The 22,790-nt window shown below is 36.2% G+C and overlaps 1 protein-coding gene across 1 annotated transcript in view; it reads left to right on the top strand.

Moving 5' to 3' along the window:
• Window positions 1–22,790, top strand: part of LOC145691965 (protein takeout-like) — a 91,753-nt gene that overhangs the window by 44,896 nt on the left and 24,067 nt on the right. The window contains exons 3-4 of the mRNA XM_081767262.1: window positions 18,397–18,544; window positions 21,240–21,373. Of these exons, the coding sequence (XP_081623388.1) occupies window positions 18,397–18,544; window positions 21,240–21,373 (282 nt within the window). The remainder of the gene's footprint in view (window positions 1–18,396; window positions 18,545–21,239; window positions 21,374–22,790) is intronic.

A 22,790-nucleotide genomic window follows, 5' to 3' on the forward strand; every position in this document is an offset into this window, starting at 1 on the left:
CGAATATTCGTCTAAGGATCTTGTTCTCAAATACTTTCAGTCTATGTTCTTCCCTCAGAGTAAGCGACCATGTTTCGCAACCATACAGAACAACAGGCATGATTATCGTTTTGTATATTTTAAGCTTCAAATTTCTCGACAGAATTCGCGACGACAAGAGACTTTGAACCGAATAGTAACACAAATTCTACACCCTTTGAAAATGTTCAGTAGACTTATTTTTTATTGTTCTTTACAGTATGTATAAAAAATAAAAGTATGCCTATCAGAACAAAATTAAAAATAATATCTAAAAATAATTTCTGGTATTAGATTCTAACTATATTTATCTCTTCCGCCTATCTTCGCGATCCCCTAGGGGCCGCGACTCCCAGGTTGAGAAACCCTGCTCTAGCATACATGAGTTATGATGGAACATACATACATACACTTTTATATGTATAAATGCAGATAAGAGAGAGTTGAGAGAGAGCGATTAAGGAATTACCGCTCTCAATCTCTTCACTTTACTTTTGCGATTCGTGAATTTCTTACGTGACAGTTTGGGGCTAGCTAGTTTTTTGTCTTGAACCACGATCCGATTTTCGATATGCTCTACCTAAATGCTGTAATGCGAATATTGAGAAGTTATCTGCGATGAAAGTAGCTGCAAATAAATATATTACATAACTTATTTATTGCTATTACACGATTTTTTAAATTTGTATTCAATATTCACACATAACACACCGACGTTCTGTGAATACCTCAGATGTTATATTTTAAAGATAAGAATTACTTATGTCGTGAAATGATATGAATATATATATTCACCTGATATATACAACTGATGATATGAATATATATATTCAACTCATATATACAACTGATGATACGAAAATATATATACAACTGATGAATTGTAATGGAACTATTTTACATAATTTTCATGCATTGAGGAAAGTAGAATATCATAAAGGAATCTCACCTGAACGGGTATCGAGCTCACGATTTAAACGCTCGGTGGTGTACCACTGAGCTAACATGACCGCTTTTCGGAAGCTGCTTCTGAAATATAACTGAGCTCATACGTAAATGCTCTTTTCCGTATGGAAATCACAATGACGAAACGAGAGTGTGAATACATAGTCTCGAAATATTGTATCATTAAGTATTTCAATGAATGTTACTTTTTTCTACACTTAATACCATTTCAACATGTCTTATTATATTTAACAGAAGGAAAAACATATCTGTACATCTTTTCCCGATTACTAAGGTTGGCTTTGGAGGTTCGAACCAGCAGCTTTAGTTTACTGTTTTCCGAAGATACCCGAAGTTGGACTTCGAAAGTGTTCGTCTCAAAACAGCTATCATCATATCGCTCAATCTGTTTGCTATATGGTATATGTTTTTATACGTGTAAAGTCAGTATAACAATTCATTCTTTAAACAGCTTTTCGTATGTATTAATATTTCTTTATAAAAACTGTTTTTAATATTATTATTACGGCGCACCATTTTCAGATTTCTTTCGCGAGTCGTTGATCAAGTCGTTCGCCACCAGCGTTGCCAGACTCACAGCTCGGAATTATTCCAAAACCTGATCGAACTTATGCTAGATTCGGTCAAATTATGCTAGATCCTCATAATTACTAATTCAGGAGTTTTAAAAAAAGGAAGTTGAGATACGATAACGTAACTTAAAATACACAGAAAGCAAGAATGCATGGATAGAACTCAATACTTCACGCACCAAAATTTTAACTCAACTAAATTACTGCAGTCGTTGTCAGACTCAATGGCGTATATATCGTATAAATGAATGCAAAGTTTTTGTTTACATATTTTGAAAGAAAATTACTTCGCAGTATAAGCGGAGTTGGGAATCGTCTGCTGGGGGGGGGGGGAGGGCAGATTTTTGGTCGGTCTCGGAGCTGTCATTTCAGGAATAAATATGATCATGAAGTCAGAAATAAAGATGGTGAAGTTGCCAAAAAGTTGGGGGGAGAATGGCCCCCATAGCTCCGCCCATGCCTCGGAGTTTAAGGATTAGAAAACCCTGGGTGGAGCCACAAAAAAAAAAGCCCAAAGCCGTTCCGAACTTACTTCGGAAAATAAGACTGCCTGTATGGTTTACCGAGTGTATGAATCAATGGAAGAGGATACATTTCTGCCGTTCTTTTTCTTCCCACGACCAACTTCTTTCTCATCTCCAAGTTTTACGGCTTTTTGATAACTTGCTGAAATTGTGCTAGATTTGGGCAGGATGCTAAAAGCAAGATGCTAGATGCTAGAGACATGCAAATTATGCTAGATCTAGCATCATTATGCTAGATCTGGCAACGCTGTTCCCCACAATAGGCGTGTCGTGCAAGTAACCAATCACACGCCAGGTACTAGCTTTTACCTATTGCTTCCTTCTCACAGCTCAGAACATTGGTAACTATGGATAGACGTACAGCAGTAATTACTTTATGGGAGTTGGAAGGTTATTCTGCAACTGCAGCTAGCAGGCGAGTAGGTGTCCCGGCCTCTACAGGAAGGCGATGGATTCGGAAATATGGTGCTACAGGTCAGACTGGTAATTTACGATCTCCTGGTCGTCCGCATGTGTCAACCGAAGCCCAAGATGCGAGATTAGTAAACGAAGCCCGGTTAGACCCACTAAGGACGTCTGGACAGCTAAGGAAAGCTTCTCTCTTTCCTGGTAGTAAGCATACAGCTCTGCGAAGGCTTCGTCATGCTGGGTTACGTGGCCGTGTTGCTGCCGTGAGGGAAAAACTCTCAGACGACCACAAAATTTACCGTCTCGCGTTTGCACAGGCGAATGTGGGTCTCAATTGGGAAAACGTAGTTTTCTCAGATGAATCCATATTCACAACATCAAAGGAGGGACGCCGTTTTGTGTATCGTCCGAGAGGCACCCGATATGACCATGGATATGTGGCTGCTTGAAATCGCAGTGGCCATGTATCTATTTTATGTTGGGGTTGGATTTCCAGTCGCGGAGCAGGACAGCTTCATAGAATTGAAGGACATCTGGACAATGCTCAGTACTTAGACATTATGAGTAATATCATGGTGCCATCTGTACGAGTATTTCAGCCTGATGGTGTAATTCAGTTCCAGCAATACCAGTCGCCAATACATACTTCCCGTGTGGTTCATGAATGATTCGCAGGGCACCCTGAGATTGGTTTAATCGACTGGCCGCCTCGTGGAGCAGACCTCAATCTCATGGAAAATATGTGGGCAGAAGTGAAGTGTACTCTAAGGGAAAGTTGGCCTGAGGCAGATCCACCAAGAACTCAGGATGACCTGTGGCATCTTGTTTCCGAAGCATGGCTGGAGGTAGGGGAAGGAGATAGATTTGTCACCCATGTAATAGATTCCATGCCCAGAAGAATGGGGGCGTGTAATAAATTCAGAAGGGTCTTGGACACAATATTAATGTCCCCGCCTTAACTCCCGAAAAAAGCCCTTTTCAGGGCTACCTAAACGCCTCTGAAAATATTTCTAGAAGTAAACCACTCCTTGTATCCGATTTCTGTGCACTCCTACTAACAAAAGAATGATAATTAGCTGTAGGCTTTGAACTCAAGACCTCTTCAGTGGCAAGTCCGTACTCTACCAGTGAACTAACATGAACACGCAAACCCAACCTGAAGAAATACGACTTTCAATTTCTGGTATTCGAATGATGTTCATATACTTTGCAAATGTTGTATTCAACTTGGGATATTCCGCAACACACACACACACATAAACAAAGCGAAAGAGAGAGAGAGAGAGAGAGAGAGAGAGAGAGAGAGAGAGAGAGAGAGAGATGAATACACGAAAGCATATTCAACGTATTCGAATGAGACTCTAAGTAACGACATTCCGTTCTAAAGAGAATTTGTGTTTCTTCCCGTGACGTTAAGGGGATCGGGAAAAGTTATGTGTCTTGAAGCAGGATACGACTTTGGATACTCTGTTTACACACTTTCTATATCCGTAGGAATATACTGTATTTCACGAATATAAATAACATACTGTAATGAGAATATTGAGAAGTTAAATCTGTATGACAAATAGCTGCAAATAAATACACTACATAACTTATTTATTGCTATTAAACGATTTTCCTAACTTGTATTTAACATTTTCATATATAATACCGTCCTACTGTGAAAATTATCTCAGATGTTATATTTTAAACATAATACTTACTATGTTCTGCAATTATTATGTTATATATAAACAACTTATGTATTTTAATGTAATTATTTTATATAATTTTTCATGCATAGCGGAAAATATAATTTAAAAAAAAGTATTGGCCCAGACGAGAATCGAACTCTGAACCATATGATTTGAAATCCGACAGCTTACCAATGAGCTAACACAAGGACTTCTAGAACTAAGCTTCTAGCGATGTATAACGGATCTCATGATAATTATGACATTCATATCCATTACAAACGCAGTTTCTGTTCTACTTTGACTTTTATTTTAGTACTCAGGCGATAATTATGTTCTATTTCTTAATTTTGAGCATTCTTTTATATATGGAAAGATTATTTAACGTATTTAAATGTTCCATTACGTATAGAGAGCTAAATGACAAACAAGCATGTGCTCACATTAATAAAAACGTTTCGAAATATTGTATCATTTAGTATTTCAATCAATGTTGCTTTTTTAAACACTTGGTAACAAGTCTTATTATATTTAAAAGAAGAAAAACACATCTGCAAACTTTTACCCTTTTGCAAAGGTTGGCTTGGAGGTTCGAACCTGGCTTACTTTTTCCCGAAGATACCCGAAGCTGGACTTTGAAAATTTTTGCCTCAAAACACCAATAAAGAATGCGCTCAACCTTTTTGAGACAAGGTGTACATTCAGATAACGGCATAGAAGTTGTTTTATTTTCGGCCCTTTTGGGGCCATTGATACATACTATAAGTTGAAGGTTAACAATGTCTATGTTACTTTATCGGGCAAAACTAAGAAGGTTGTGAAAAGGATATCATTATGATATTTACATAATTACTCTTTTAAACAAGAAAGGGTCAAATATATGATATATTCAAACAAAATACAAATTAAAATTGAAATATCGACAATATCCAGAACAAAACACGGTAATCAACATCATAATAAAAACTAGCACAAAGAAGGAAATGATCATACTAAGAATAAATACAAAGATTATGTCATCCATGTTAACTTTGGTCTCAATCTCAGAAGGAACTAAGGTTCTAACTAATTGCATCCATTTACTTTTAGTATACTTTGAAGGACGCTATAACTTAAGTTATGTTACCATAGGATTGAGTTAAATTACATTGCGTACCTCAATCTTGTGTACAATCTTGTCTATTACGTACTTCATCGGTATACTGATTTCTATATTGCGAACTCCTGCCACCTGTGAATCTATTACGAAATCGATTTCGTGAAAACGTGTTACTATTACTATTTCTATTGCTATTCCTATAATTAGGTTCGGTTCGAGTACCGGTAAAATTTAATTCATTTGTTCTCCCATTAGAATGAAATCTATTATTATTTCGCACATTTGAAATACCTTCCTGTTGAACATTGATATTACGGACAGAATCATAATTAACGTGGCTACGATTAGGGTTAGCCTGTCCTCTATTGTTATTTTGCATCATAGATTGGCTCTCAAAATTTTGAACAATCATAATAAGATGGTTGAAGTTGACGCATTGAGCCGAAATTAACATTTGTTGCAGCTTAAAGGGTAACAAGATACGTATTGATGCTATTATCCTAGATTCAGGTTGAAAAGGATTAATTGATTTCAACTCATTATAAGCTGATATTTAAAGTCAGTGATACTTCGGTCCAGTTTAGGATGATAATGCCTATTACGAATTAATGCATCCCTATTAGCTAACATAAAGTCATTTTCAAAGTTGGATAATAACGCATTCTTAAAATCAGAGTAAATAGTACATGTAACTTTTACGAGATGGATCCTTTCTTATGCATATTTTATATTCCGTTGCTATGACAACTAACTCACATCGTCGAATCACTATTATAACAAAATATAATCGCATAACAACAGAAAAAAAAAATTACATCTATATCTCTTTTCATATTCTTCTTCTTCCTTTCTTCAACAGCTTGTGCATAATTTAAAAGCACATTTTGCCCATAAATACAAATAAAGATGTAATAAAGATGTTAAAATACAAGTATCGTTGTTAACCATGTGCAACTTTTTGGGTCGTCTTGCTTGCTACTCTCGCTGATATAAAGAAAAAGCAGTTTCACCGCTTCCTAAACAACGGAGTATTTTCCACGGAATCGCGCCGAAATACACGTTTTTAATGAAGAAGTTCACTATTTGTCCACTAGAGGCTAGTGCTGCATGGGTGGAGATAACTTTTTTGCTTTCAGAAAGTTGTAATGTATTAACAGTACATAGAACGATCGGGTTACAAGATTTTTTTTAATGACAGCTACACGATTCTTGTAAAGTGACAACCCAGCTTAAGGCTCGTTTTTACACGTTTTTAATGAAGAAGTTCACTATTTGTCCACTAGAGGCTAGTGCTGCATGGGTGGAGATAACTTTTTTGCTTTCAGAAAGTTGTAATGTATTAACAGTACATAGAACGATCGGGTTACAAGATTTTTTTTAATGACAGCTACACGATTCTTGTAAAGTGACAACCCAGCTTAAGGCTCGTTTTTACGCGTTTTTAATGAAGAAGATCACTATTTGTCCACTAGAGGCTAGTGCGGCATGGGTGGAGATAACTTTTTTGCTTTCAGAAAGTTGTAATGTATTAACAGTACATAGAACGATCGGGTTACAAGATTTTTTTTAATGACAGCTACACGATTCTTGTAAAGTGACAACCCAGCTTAAGGCTCGTTTTTACACGTTTTTAATGAAGAAGTTCACTATTTGTCCACTAGAGGCTAGTGCTGCATGGGTGGAGATAACGTTTTTGCTTTCAGAAAGTTGTAATGTATTAACAGTACATAGAACGATCGGGTTACAAGATTTTTTTTAATGACAGCTACACGATTCTTGTAAAGTGACAACCCAGCTTAAGGCTCGTTTTTACACGTTTTTAATGAAGAAGTTCACTATTTGTCCACTAGAGGCTAGTGCGGCATGGGTGGAGATAACTTTTTTGCTTTCAGAAAGTTGTAATGTATTAACAGTACATAGAACGATCGGGTTACAAGATTTTTTTTAATGACAGCTACACGATTCTTGTAAAGTGACAACCCAGCTTAAGGTTCGTTTCTACACGTTTTTAATGAAGAAGTTCACTATTTGTCCACTAGAGGCTAGTGCTGCATGGGTGGAGATAACTTTTTTGCTTTCAGAAAGTTGTAATGTATTAACAGTACATAGAACGATCGGGTTACAAGATTTTTCTTAATGACAGCTACACGATTCTTGTAAAGTGACAACCCAGCTTAAGGCTCGTTTTTACACGTTTTTAATGAAGAAGTTCACTATTTGTCCACTAGAGACTAGTGCTGCATGGGTGGAGATAACTTTTTTGCTTTCAGAAAGTTATAATGTATTAACAGTACATAGAACGATCGGGTTACAAGATTTTTTTTTAATGACAGCTACACGATTCCTGTAAAGTGACAACCCAGCTTAAGGCTCGTTTTTACACGTTTTTAATGAAGAAGTTCACTATTTGTCCACTAGAGGCTAGTGCTGCATGGGTGGAGATAACTTTTTTGCTTTCAGAAAGTTGTAATGTATTAACAGTACATAGAACGATCGGGTTACAAGATTTTTTTTAATGACAGCTACACGATTCTTGTAAAGTGACAACCCAGCTTAAGGCTCGTTTGCCGTAGCCGAGAATTTTGTGACATTCAGCTTTAGGTTATGACTCTCAGTCCATCGCGTACTCGAGTCGCACTGAATCGCGCTAGCATTTTAACTATTCTTGATATTTTTGTCATTAATATAAGAAAAACGTACAACCGAGATTACTAGGGAAGGAGATTCTGGGAATTACCAGAGAGAGAGAGAGAGAAAGAAAAGAAGGAGATGCGAATAGGGCTACGAAAAGGGAAAAAAGTAGATGTTAAAATGACCCGTATACCCTAAGTGTTGAAACGGGCAACAAACTGTAAACCAACCAAAACAAAGACCTTCCCAAATCTTATTTAGCTCATATTATTAAACGTTTCCTATTGAATTCATGAAACCCAATGTTTTACGAAGATTACATAATAGCGGTAGATTACGGATTTTATTTTTACTAGTGTTTATTTTCATAATACATGAAACATAAATATGGTAACATAGCGGCATGAAGTTATGAATTAACATATCATCAGAAGTAAGTTTTATACCTAATACAAGGGTTCCTAAGATTTCTCAGGTCAAGGCCCTGAAAGTTACCGCTCATAGAATAATAAAAGTTATGGTATGTGTCGGTTGCATTAAATGAACAGATATGGTAATTTAGCAATGGAGGTCAATCAGATTCACCCGGGCTCAAACTCACTACTCCCGACAAGGCTCGTACTCACTAATCCCAATGAGAATTCCGTTAGCTCAGGCTTGCGTTCTATCCATCTCGGTCTCACCATGCTCAATGATTCTCCCACTCTCTCGATCTTGCTCTTACTGAACTCATTGGACTCGTGCTTGCTTTCATAAACATCATTGAACTCGGTTTCTTCAAGAGAGTTCTTGCCCGCACTAACCACTTTTATTGACGCTCGCAGTCATTAGGGACTCAGGCTTACTCTCCTAAATGGAATTCGTGCTTGCTCTCGTTAAGCTCGCGTTCCCTCGAACGGACTCTGGCTCATGTTCAGCAATCTTAATGAGGCTCACGTTATCTTATAATCACACTTCCTGGAGCTCAGGCTCACCATCCTCAATGTGATCCATGCTATCTCGATTTTGCCCTCACTAAGTTCACTGAGCTCACGCTTACTAAGAGTTCGGGGTCAATACCTTTAATAGTGTTCTTTTTCGCTCTCACTAACCTCATTGCGACTTGCACTCGCTCGGAGTGGCTCTGACTTGCGCTCACTAAGTATAATAAGGCTCATGCTATCTTAGTGCCACACTTGCTCCAGTTCGGCATCGTCATTGTGAATGAGCCTCGCGCTATCTTGATTTTGCGCTCACTAAACTCATTGGTCTCGCGTTGACAAGGATTCGAGCTCACAATTCTCAATAGGAATTGTGGTCGCTCTTACTAACCTCACCTGGGTTCTCGCTTGTGTTCTCGCTCGTTATCCACTTTTACAGGCCACACGACCACACCTGCTTATGTTCAATTATTGAGGTCAAGACCAAGACCCCCAAGGTCATGAGTTTAAACACCTCTTCCGACGTACAGTAACAGAAAACTTCTAATATGAGAAACCATATGCCATTTTTACCGGTTAAATGGTTTTCTCTCATATACGGGTTTATGGATTCGATTTCCGTTGGCAGAGCATCGAACTCACTACAATGGTTCAAATTCCATTTTAAATTGTGAATTCCTTTCTCCTTTTCTCATATAAAAGATCTAAATACGAATGAATCAATCTACAAGCAGGGATAAGTTCTTAACTAGTTACAGATACGTATTTTTTTCTTTTAAAAAATCATTGGAGGCTAGGAAGTTGTTGGGAGGTGAAATCATTTGCAGACATTCACAATAATATTGTGTAGAGGATAACTACCGCTTCCGTGTTCTGGGTACATGGCAACCGACAGAGAGTCAATATACTTGTAAACAGGACAAGCAACCTATATGAATGTTTTCTTGTGTATATGTGACCTAGAAGGGATACATGTTTCAAGATTTAATCTTTCTTCAAAGTTGAACCACTTTTTTTTCAAAGAATTGCCAAAACTTGCATGGACAGGTTAATGGAGCACATGAGGTTGTTGTCTTCTGACAGAGGAATCTAAGGAGAGAAAACAAAACAACAAAAATATGGATTAAACGCAACTGGAAAGGTTGAAACACAGGATTTTCAAAGGCGAAAATTATTATGTAACTCTTTCAGTCTAATTTCTTACAATAATCGTCAATTAATAGACATTTTTGCGTAGTTCACTGTAATTAATTAATTGTATGACTTACGCAGAACCTGACGTTCAATACCACAGAACAGAGATGAGCATCTTTTCCTAACCCTCATTGAACCTCAGCCTTGCTAAACTTTCTTAAACTCACACTCAATCCCCTCCCTCTCGATTAATATTCATGTCCTTATTCTCACTCAACTTCCTCACACGTACACTACATCTTCAAATATTATCATGTTTTCACATTCACTGAACGCCTTCACACTCAGGCACACTCGTCCTCACCCTAAGATAATATTGATGACTTCACCATCACTCATCCTCCTCTTCCTCACACTCAGTCAAATATTGATCCATTCACTCTTTCACCTATACCCACTCAACTTCTCACACTCACAGTTACTCACCTTCCTCTCAAATAATATTGATGTCCTCAACCTCATTTAAATACCTCATATTTACGATCAATGTTAACGGCTTCAGCCTAATTTAACTCTCTCGCACTCCTCAAATAATATTGATGTCCTCACCCTCGCACTCATACTCCCTCAATTTCTCACATTCAATCTCACTCGACTTCCAGTGAAATATTATAATAATATCACTCTCCCTTAACTCACTCACACTCAACCTTAATCTCAAATAATGCTGATACTTTCACCTTCACTCAACTTTGTCACATTTACACTCAAGCTCACACTTACTCATTCTCATCCTCAGATAATATTTTGCACTCACCCTCACTCATATAAATTTTCACACTTGCACTCACACACTATAACTTTCTAATACTATTTATTATTTCACTCTGACTCAACTCTCTCACACTCCCACTCATTCTCAAATATTGATTTTTAATTCCTCACACCCATATCCACTCAATTTCTTCACACTCTCATTCACTCTCCTTCCTCAAATAATGTGATGTTCTCACTCAAATCACTTACATTCACTCATTCCCACTCTCAAATAATATTATGTTCTCAACCTTACTAAAATCTTCATATTTATCCTCAATATTGATGCCTTCAGCCTAACTCAAATTTCTAGTTTTCACATCACTCAGCTTTACCCTCAAATAATATTGTTCTCTTCACCCTCGCATCCATACTCACTCAACTTTCTGACTTCACCCTCCAACCCATTAAAGAGTTTCAGAACATTACAGGGACAGTGTCTTGCCGCAACAGAGTGTCTACAGCTGAGGTGAAAAATTCAAAAATGGTCGCACAACTGTTACGCACGAGAAGGAAGCCATAGATTGTCGTCAGTTTCCTTCTTCATGCAGAACACTAGTGCAACCATTTTTGATTTTTTAAAATAAATTTCATGAATAGATTGCGGCTCTTGATACGAGTACACCTTCCGACCACAAAAAGCGAATTACTGCTCGTTGTTTCTCTTTGGTGCAAACTTCTAATGGAGCGGCCATGCTCCATCTGCAACAACAGGAAGACAAATGGAGAAATTAGGATCAAACTTTCATAGCATGACCACAACAGCATAACAATAAAATAAATTAGGGCAGGGACCGTATGAACAATGTAAAAGAAGTAGTAGCTACATTGCGGATAATTTTCGACATATCTTCCTACATTGATGACGCTAAGCACTATTGACGTATTTCCCCCCGTAATTCGAGATATTATTTAAAAAACTGAGTTTTCGATAATTATGTTTATTCAAATGTTTCATGTTTTATCGTGATTAGTACCTACTATTTTCTGGGTCATTAATTGTTATGAAGAATTACTTTTGTGTTCGTTTTAAATGAACAGGAATTTATATTATGAGAGTTTACTGATTTCTTCTTCAAGATTAGTTAAAATGCCTTTTTTTTTTTTTTTTTTCAAAATGTATTTCTATTAGGATATGTTTCCCCAATGACAGACCTTTAGATTTTGCAAAAACCTCTGATCAATAAGCTTTCAAACAAACTAATCGCTTAAGCCGAACACTCGGTTAGGACAAACAAAATTTCGGTCCCGGCATCGCTGTACGTTATCTTATAGGAAGTTTTATCGGTTAACACGAATTTCGGTTAGCACGAATTACGAACTAATTTTTAGTCCCTTGAGTCAGTAAATATTTTCATTTAACACGTACTTTCAATCCCTTGGTTTTTTTTTTTTCAGATCATTTATCTTATTTCAGATTTCACTCCAGATCAGTTTTTGCCACACAGTATTTATACAAACGAAAATTGCCTTGTAAATAAGACAAAAACCAGAAACAGGTATCTTTCCTCCCTTATGAGGTGTTGATTCTGTCCTCCGTCAAGCGCTGAACATGCAGGTGCTTGGCAGACGAGCTGCTGACGACAGCTCGAGACAAAACCTCTTTTCTCCCCTGTAACTCCAAACTGGTGACATCAGTTATAAATACCTTTCCGCTACTAGCGGTACCCAACCTGCTAGCGGAGTTATCAATTTTATAACTTGACCTGGATTTTCTGCATGGAAACTTTCAATTTTCGAAGATAGGATAATAAGCTTACTGTAGTGTTTTCACTTTTCAGAGGACGGTACCGAGACCAAAACTAGTCTCGATCTCGATCTTAACTCGAATTTGAGACCGAGCCGTGCTTTTCGAAATCGAGACGAGACCGAAACTCTGTCTCATCTCGATACAATTCTGTGGATGGTATCAAGACGGGAATAGTCTTGGTCTCGTCTCGAATTTGGAACGAGACGAGACCGAGACTACTCAGTCTCGTCTCGATACCATCTCTAGTGTTTTCTATGACATACATAATATACTGTAGTGGTATGTATAGTCTGTATACGGTAGTGCGTATGTATGGAGAAAATGTATTCGAATAGTAAAATTTGGGTCCCCGGTTAACACGAATTTTTTTAACACGAACTCCTGATTTTTCAGTCCCTTGGAATTCGTGTTAACGAGGGTTTACTGTAATAAATGATTACAGACATTGTTTTCAAATTTTTATTTAAAATAAAAAAAAACAGTTTTAAAATACGACTACATTTATTTTGACATATTGGAAAATTGTGTTACCAGTTCTGCATAGATTAACAAAATAATAATATGTAATAAATGATAACAAAATAATAATGTGTAATTACAAAATAATATCTAATACAAGTAACAAACGGAAGATAATCTCAAAAATCACATAATACTAAACTAAAATATGCATTGGGGCCGCGGTGGCTCAGTGATAGAGTGGCCACTTCTGGTGTATGCGCTCCTTGGTTCGATTACAACTTGCACCAAATGAGCTTTGTGATGGACAAACACCGTGTGATTGGATTTTCTCGGTTTTCTCTCGTTTCCTTCCACTTTCTTCATTCCACCATTTAATTCAGTTTTCATCATCACCGTCGCCTTTATCCTAGCAGGCATAACTGTGGAACGTAAAACTTAAAAAAATTCACATAATATGAATTGTGTTACGAAAAGTAAGTAAGATGCTTCTAAAACAAAAAGAATGTTAAATGAAATATGATTAGAGTAGTTCAAAGAATTTCTTAATATTGTTTAGTTTTAAAGATCGTAATTTTACGAATATAAACGTCTTTTTGTATTTCTCTGCTAAAATAAGATCTAAAATGTAAACTATTGTCATTGTCTACACATTCTTCATGAGCCCAACAGCGACAACATCAACAGTGCACCCAATCTTCATTTAATATTTCATTGCATATTGTTACGTGTGGTAACTTTAGCACTCTATAAAAAGAAGAAAAGATCATAGAAAGTGTAACCTGGAGGTTATGCAACCCGCACGAACCACCTGTTAGTTTAGTTGCTTTGGTTAAATTTTTTGGATCTTCTACCTTCGAATGCTCGTCTCAAGGACGATTAACCCATTCGAAAGGAGTTGTAGAAATTGGTAATGCATATGCCTTGTTGTTCTACAGTTATCAAATTACGTATAGTTATATCCCGATTTGAGAGGTTTGCAGTGTTCTCAAACGAAGTAAAGATTCTATATTTAAAGAAGTTTGGTAATTTATTCGATTATGGTCTTAAAGTATTTTTGAAAATAATTATTGCATTTTAGTGTATTATAAAAGTTCAAATAGATAGGTGAATGAGTTCCTGTATGATTACTATTTTAGGTAAGTGTTTGATTTTGTATTGGATTAGTATTATCTCACCATTTGGTGGGCTTTATACAAAGAGAAATATTGAATTTACGCATTATAAGAATTCCATTCAGACGTAAATGCTACTTGAATTAATAATTGGAAAATTAAACATTGAATTGCTGTTTCTAATCAAATTTGTCCATTTAACATTTTTTGATAAAGACTTGGAATTTCTAAATTGGTTAATCAAAGCTACAAATGTTTTAATTTGTTATTCTTGTTCGGTTGAATTTCTCATATGTCTAATTTTTCATATTTATTGTTATAAAATTTTGCAAGTTACACTGTGCAACAGTGAATTTTTTAGTGAAATGTAAATGATCATCATTTATTGCTTTTTGGGCGCTGAACACGAAACTGACAATAAAAAATTGCTCCTGGCTAAGATTTACTTGTAATTACACAATTTACATATTAAATATAACGCTATAAAAATTAAATTGTAAAGGTGAAAGTCACGAAACATTGAAAAGATTAAGGAAATAAAAAAAGCTATTTTTTATAATTTCTTGGACGCTGAACAATAATATGACAATGATAATATGCTGCTAGTTCAGATTTAGTGGTAATTGCATAATTTAGCTTTTGCATATAACGCTATTATAATGAAATTGTAAAGGTAAAACTCACCAAACTTTCAAACGATTATGTAAATAGAAATATCCGTCCCATATAATTTTTTCGGCACTGAACACGAACAACACAATAAATACGTGTTCCGAATTCAGATTTATTACTAATTACACAATTTACATTTTGCATATAATGCTATGATTAATGAAACAGTAAACCTAAAAGTAGCAAATATTAACAAAATTACAGAAATAAAAATAGCTGTCTCGTATAAATGCTTGGACACTGAATATGATATCAAAAATATAACGTCCTTCTGGCACACTATCGGTATAACAGCATTCTTAACATTTTGCACATAGCGCTACAGGAGAACTGTATTGCTAAAAGTTACCTAAAGTATATGTTTTAAAGATGCTGTCTCTTTGTATGTTTCTTGTAAGAAACATCTGGAGCATCTCTTGGAATCATCCAGCAGAAACCCGCCAACCTTGAAACTGACCACTTTCCTTTGTAATATTGTTCCATTGCAGAAATGTTCTGTTGAAATCAATCTCCTTGCTCTCACTGAAAGATCCACAATTCACTGAAAAAGACATCAAGGTGGGAATGGAGGAAGTGCATTTTGAGCGACATATTGCACCCAAGTTTCTCGTAGGTAGATAGCAATTCTTCTAATAATTCTTTGAAATTTTCGGCTCGGTGGCTGCCTAAGAATCTGGTACAAACATTGTGGAAACAATGCTACACATTGAGCTCATCAGCACTGAGATTCAGATACCTCGTCTTGCAATTGCTTGCGTATTTGCGGACCAATAAAGACTCCCTGTTTAATCTTTTCTGTACTTTGATGCGGAACCTTTTGGCTCAAGTATGCCAATGCACGTTCATTCCTGTTCATGGTCTTCACAAATGCCTTCGTGAGTCCAAGTTTGGTGTGCAATGGTGGTAGCACAATGCTTTGTGGATTCATGAGACATACATTTGAAATATTTTTTTCGCCTGACGAGAAAGCTGTTCGTTGCTGCCGTTCCTTCTAAGTGTAATGGACATTCTTTGCACGACTATCCCACTCACAAATATAACAACTGAACTGTGAATAGCCACCCTTTAGACCAAGCAAAATTGCGATCATCTTTAAATCACCACAAACTAGCCACTTGTGTTCACGATATTTTATAAGATCCAAAACGCGTTCCAACCTGGGATTACTTTTCTTTACCTAGGGTGCATAAGAAACAGGAATTGATCCTGATATCTCCTTATTGTTGTACAGAAGCACAGTCTTAAGGCTTGTTTTGGAGGCGTCTATATACATTCTTCAATCTTCTACTTTGTATGTAATCTTCAGTTTCTGCATTAAAGCTGGAACATTATTGCAAAATACTAACTCATCGATGCAGCAGAAATATTTTGCAAGATCTGTTTGACGATCGCGTAGAGTTGATGCCATAACTATATCCTCCAGAAGGTTCCACTGGTATAACCTAGATGCTAAGAGCGCAGCTTTATTCTTTGGTAGTTACAAATCTCTAATCAGGTCACGAAACTCCGCTTGAGTGAGTCGGTGTGGTTCAAGATAGCTGGTTTTCGGCCCAAATGAAGGATCAGTGTCACCGGTATGTGAAGCAGGTTCACCTTCACTTTCATTCTCTGTATCACTTTCCGTCGGAATCTTAGCCAGGGAATCGGGAACAGACAATCTTTCTCCATGGGCCACTGAACGAATGACAGATAGTATCACCGGGTATTCAATCTCCCTCTTCTTCTCCATATTTGTGACTTTCTTTTAGCAGGGTAGCATGAAAAAGTAGCAGTCTGTACTATGGTTTGTTGGTTCACGCCAAATGGCATGCACAGCAAAACGCATGGAAACGTTCTTTCCCATGCATCCAGGCATTGAGAGTAGATGAACAACTCGTACAACAAACGTGGGGAGCCAATGATTTATCCTTGTCTCCAACACGACACCCTAAGTATAGTAAATATACTCTTCGTGCTGCAACAGTCAATGGCCGCCTGCTGGAACGACAAATTACGTTTGCACATATGTAGTACACTGTCCGCCGAATTTTTACATACGCGGGGCATTGCTGCACTTTCCCTGAATCACTGACACTTCGCAATGAAAACAATATGTACTCACTTACTACTTTCAAACTGCTGGTTCACCAGTAACACAAACAAACTGCCAAACTGCCCCTTGAAGCACGCCACGAATACGATTATGGACTTTAATTGGAGCTAGTTGCTACTTGCAATCATTGCCTCACATTACTCATGAGACGCTCGCACTAACTGTTGATAACAAAGAACGTTGCCAAGTCGAATGTGCAGCAAGTACTTGTCAAGAACGACATTTTGTACCGTGTAGAGCAATAATTTCAAATCATGTACTTATAATGTCCCATAGCGTTATATGCAAAATATAAAACGCTATATTTCTCATAAACCTGAGCCAGTAGGGAATTTTAAGTGCGAGTTTTGAGTTCTGAGGGCAAAAATCAATAAAGAACGGGTACCGGTACTTTTGTTTCGTTTCTGTAAAAAAAAATAAAAAGGGAAAAATGTTAAACACTGTTTTATATATATATATATATATATATATATATATATATATATATATATATATATATATATGGTTTCATTTCTTGATTCCTAAAATAAATAGTTGAATATAAAGTTAAAGGTATTTCTCTTTTAGGCTCGTGTATCAGTATAATAGAACAAAGGAATTACTACTTAAGTTATTAAAATTTGCTATTTGTATACTATTGCTTGTTTTCCAATTTTTTCTCAACTTTTGTATCTAGTCTCAAAGTACACATTCTTGTCCTGGTCTAACCAACCAGCGGTCCATAACCGAGCTACAAACAACACATTACAAACAATTCCCTTCGAATGGTTAACCCTTCAAATTTATGCTAGTTTAAAGCTAGTTAAGGTGTACGGCTTACATGGCAGATATAGTTCCAGTTTCAGTTACCTCCCTTACGGGAGATTTATATAAAGGAAGCCCCGGCCTTAGAGCCCTGTAGACTGTTTCACTAAACTTGTTTTGAATGAAAATTGTTTAAAATACAATTATGTATTAAAATGGCTCGTGCCAATATGTCTGAATTAGCCGGTTTTAAGTATAATTGTTTTCACTCTCTAAATGTAATACGGAAGGATAAGCGGCGCATGAATTCATATAACTTGAATCACAGTATACTAAAGTTGTAATAAATAACAAAATTGTCCAAAATATTGTAAAGTAAATCATAAGAAAAATGAATAAACACTGAGAGCAAAGCTCCCCAATACTTATAGTTTACAGCGCCACCTCTTCCTTCCCCCAGATATAATTCATATACTTAAAAAGGTTTCCGAGGCTACGCAATTTTCTTTGCCAAATTCAATTGTTATTGATCTATTGTATGAATAAATATATCTGCATTTTTGAAAAAGAAAACAACGAAAAACAAGGTGCCTAGTTACAAGGAAGGTAATAAGAATAAAAGGAGATTTGGAATTTAAATGATCTTCAGTCACCAGATGTAGTTATATAATAGATTTTTCTTTGTATTTCAAATGTTTGTAAGAGTGTTATTGCTTACCGGAAGAAATTGTTTTCTAAGCCGATCTATTACTTAATTTACCTAATTTAATTTGCCTAAACGTAAATATTTTTCTTTGAAGGTTTAAAGGAGTATAGGACTTTGAGACTAGCACCACTGCATGTACCAAAAGTTGAAGTCAGTGCAACTGAAGGATTGGTTGGAGCTGATGCCACTTTGACTAACTTGGTATATGACGGAGTGCAAAACCTAAAAATTACTTATTTGAAGTAAGTCCTTTGTTAATAATCTTTTGGTTTAATACATAATTTGGTAACGCCTTATCGGTTTATCTTTTAGTACTAAAGAATTGAAAGTACTCTTTGTCATCGGCTTACAACTGACTTCGTTTACAACGACCTGGCTATAAGTTGATAAGATGGTAGACTATATTATAGAATACAGTATGATATAATATTGACCAATCGTCGTCCAATGATTTAGGCTGCTGTTACATTGGATTAGAATATTTGGTAGTAAAAACTAATTAACGTTCTCAAATGCGGTTATGACATTATTGTAACTGTCATTATTATTATTATTATTATTATTATTATTATTATTATTATTATTATTATTATTATTATTATTATTATTATTATTATGCAGAAATATTGAATTTAATATTAAATACATTGCTCAGCACAAAGAAATCAAGAACTTAAAAGAAAAATATAATGTTACTAACATTGTTCAGTCTATTTCTACAACTTCAACTTCTTAAGAATGAAATTTTAATTTAACATCCCACTTTATCCCCTTTCTGTTAAAGGAGGTGAAAGATTAAAAGAAAATGAATGATTGTGTAATTAAATTTTTGTGTTATTCCACCGGAAATCGAACTCGAAACCACGTACACCAGAAGTGAAATTGCTAACCAATTTCTAAAGGACTTTATTTTAAACAGTTCGATTACATGTACAGTCCGCAGCAAAAAAAAAAAAAAAAAAAAAAAAAAAAAGAAAAGAAAGAAAGAAAAAACCTGCAACATGAGCATGTAAGTTTATTGTGAAACGACGAAGTCTTTTGCTGCAAAATAAGTGTGCAAGGGAGGACGCCGAGGTTTTCCTGGCGTGATTCGTGCCATTTAGACGTTATGTTGATTCCCTCGGCTGTTAGGCGTAGCTTCACAGTACACTTACATGCTCATGTTGCAGGTTTTTTGCTGCGAACTGTACATTGTGCAGTTACAAAAGCGATACAAACACAAATTGGTTTAATAAAAATTAAAACGAATTCTTCAGTTTAACTTCCCACAATTATGGTCTTTAGATTAAGGGAGACTAATGGCTAAGGCAAGTGAATGATAATGTAAGAATGGGTAGAATGAGAATGTGGAAGGAAATTAGAGTACCCGAGAAAAGCCAAGGACATGATGTTGTCCACCACTAACTTACTTAGCCAGGGATCGAACCAGCGATCCCAAGCAGAAGAAGTAAGCGCTCTACTACTGAGCTGCTGTGCCACAAAGAAGAAGAAGAAAAATTTAAGAATTGTTGACAAGTAATAAAGCACTTGAACAGAGGGTGACATCCAGTATTGTGACTTACGCTATTTAATCATATCTATATCTCTTTTTGACACTAATTAAGATTGCAGGCTCCATATTAAATAAATAAAATATTTGTCGTGTCGTTTTCCATTCATAAACGGAAATAAATTTCCGTAATTTTTCGTACTTTCAAATTATCGAATTAATTTGAAAGGTACGTGACTTCGTTACTACATTACGTGGCCGCGCCTGAATAATTGTGATTTTTGAGGGAAGTCACATCATTAAAAAAAATGTATCCCTACGAGGTAAGGAAAGAAAGCTTACTTAATGCGTCAATTATTGTATAAAGATTTCCAGCGCTGTATGAAGCTTCTTTCTTTTAACAAGTAGCAATGAATTTAAGTATTTACTGATGGGACCAGTGTTGAATTCAGACATTTTCACCCAGGGGAAATGTGAATTCCTCGGGGGGAGGGTTGTTTTTCTGTATTTTTGCAAGAAAGCAGCACATTTAACAATTCCATTCACATGCCCCTACCCCATGACACGGCACTGAGCAGGATCTTCGTTACCTTCAATAGCAATCTTTCACTTATATACTACTATTATATTGATAAATTCTATATAAATCTCTAACTCAGGAGGGATAACTGTTCCTTCCTGATCCCTCTGAATCTCACCCTTTAACTGACTTATTTTTAGTTAAAGAAAGGTGTGTTTACTCTAACAATCGTAAAACACATTTACGCCTGTTACTTCTGATGCGAGAAATGGGATTTAGGCGCTCTATTTCAAATAATGCAAGAACTGTACATTTTCAAGAACTGAAGTCTACTGACATCAGAGATCATATGGAATGATCGAAAGCTTTCCTTTCCCATCTCAATCTGTGCTAGTGCTACCTACTAATATATGAAATAGGGCGAGAGTATAGTATCTACTAAAATACAAACCTTTCTTCAACAGTTGACAATTTCATGTTCTGCCAAACTCGGTCATAGCGTTAAGAAATACAAGTTTTATTGGCTATTTGGTATTCTATCTTAGATGTTACATGTTTAATATTTATATAGAATGGGTCTGCGTCATTTATATGTATATTGAGAGATCGGATTTCGTCTGCACGTGCACGGAAAGAAAAGCAAATAATTGGGTGAAGTAATTTTTACATTTTGTGACTGAAATTTTGGGAGTTTCTCCCAAGGGGGATGAATTTTCTTCGGGGGGGGGAGATTCCCCCGGGTTACCCCCTGAATTCATCCCTGGATGGGACTATCCCTGACTAGTCACCACACAATATGATAATGCTTGTCAAACACATTGACGGTAAACCACAACAATCATAGGGTACTGCGTTTAGTTTTAGTTTGTTTTTCTGTGATTTGGACATTAGAACTTCTTAATGGAAATGTATATCTATTTTGTTCCAGGGTTGACCCAAAAAAGAGGAAGTTCATCCTTGATTTTTATTTTCCTTACATAAACATACAAGGACATTACAAACTAAATGGAACATTTTTGTTTCTGTATTTCATAGGGGATGGTCCACTAACTATAAGCACAAGTAAGTAGAGATCGAATGCTTACGGACAATCACGTTTGAAACAATTTTAATTCAGAATAATTTAATATGATTTACAATTCATTGATTTGTTGATATTGATGCATTAAGTATATATTACACGTAAAATTTTGCATCTTAAAATACGCAAGAAGTTCGAAAACAACACCAAAAGCTTTGGAAAATAAATGATTATATTGAAAAAGATGGAAGAAGAAAAATGATCATTATAAATGAACAAAATGCGTCATTTTGGAATCACGGCCCGCCGAAAATTTGTCAGAACGATACGCAGGGTGACCCAATAACAACCTCCCACTCTTTAAAGGCTCATAAAATCAAAAGTATTAAAGATAGAAAGTTGTATATTCAAATATACTAATTGTATTGAAAACATTTTGTAATTACTGCAGATATTCTTATAAAATTCTTCATTCATTTTTTATGAAGCCTAACAGCTCTAGCGTCCTTCCTTGGAGAAGGTTTTGGAGATTGCAAAACTAACTCCCTCAAGCCTCAACATTTTGAGGCATAGGTGCACAGTTCAGGGGCGGGTCCAGGGGGGCGATCGGGGCCATTACCCCACCCGAAGATCAAACTTTCTTATTTTATATATATATATATATATATATATATATATATATATATATAAAACCCATCTCACAGTTTGGAGCTCTTGAAAGTAACTTTATGTAGCTCAGCTCATCGCCCCCCAAGAAGTCTGTCCTGGATCCGCCACTGGCATAGATACATCAGCCAGATTATATTTTTCAATGCTGCATCGTTTTTTTGTTGTTTTTTTTTTTTTTTCGATAGTACCCCAATCAGGAACATTTTCATTACGTTGAATAGCAAAGTTCAAGTGAAAAGCCCTTTCCACTATAAACACTGGACTACTGCTTTCGAAAAAAAAAAAAAAAAAAAAATTCAACTGTGCGGAGGTCCTGACCGAACCATAAAATGGCGTCTGAAAACTGAAGGAGAGTGTAGAGCAGAGACGACATCTCTCACTGTTCTCGTCTTCTACTGGCAGCGCTACAGAAGATCTAAATATGGTAGCTTTTATTGAGTCACCCTTTAGAAAGAGTCCTAAATCGTGAACAAAATGTCCGATCAAGGTCGTGTAAAAAGAACATAGTGATTATTTTCAGCCTAGGTTTAATTCATACACTATTGAATATTGAATGTATGTGGATGACTAATGGATCAATTTTTGTTTCCACTGTAGAAAGGTTGTGAATCTCGCATGCCTGGAAATTCACCCTGTCAAATGTTCCAGTTCCACATCCACTGCTACGTTAATTGGATTTAGGTTGGAAATAGTCACTATTTTATTTGTCCCGACGTTGACCCAACATTTCATTCTCTAGTTATTATCATTTATTTTTTATCCTTGCAATTTTCGGCGGCTATAGCTCCG

This window comes from Thermobia domestica, chromosome 8 (genome assembly GCF_964235325.1).
Source record: "Thermobia domestica chromosome 8, izTheDome1.hap1.1, whole genome shotgun sequence".
NCBI lineage: Eukaryota > Metazoa > Arthropoda > Insecta > Zygentoma > Lepismatidae > Thermobia > Thermobia domestica.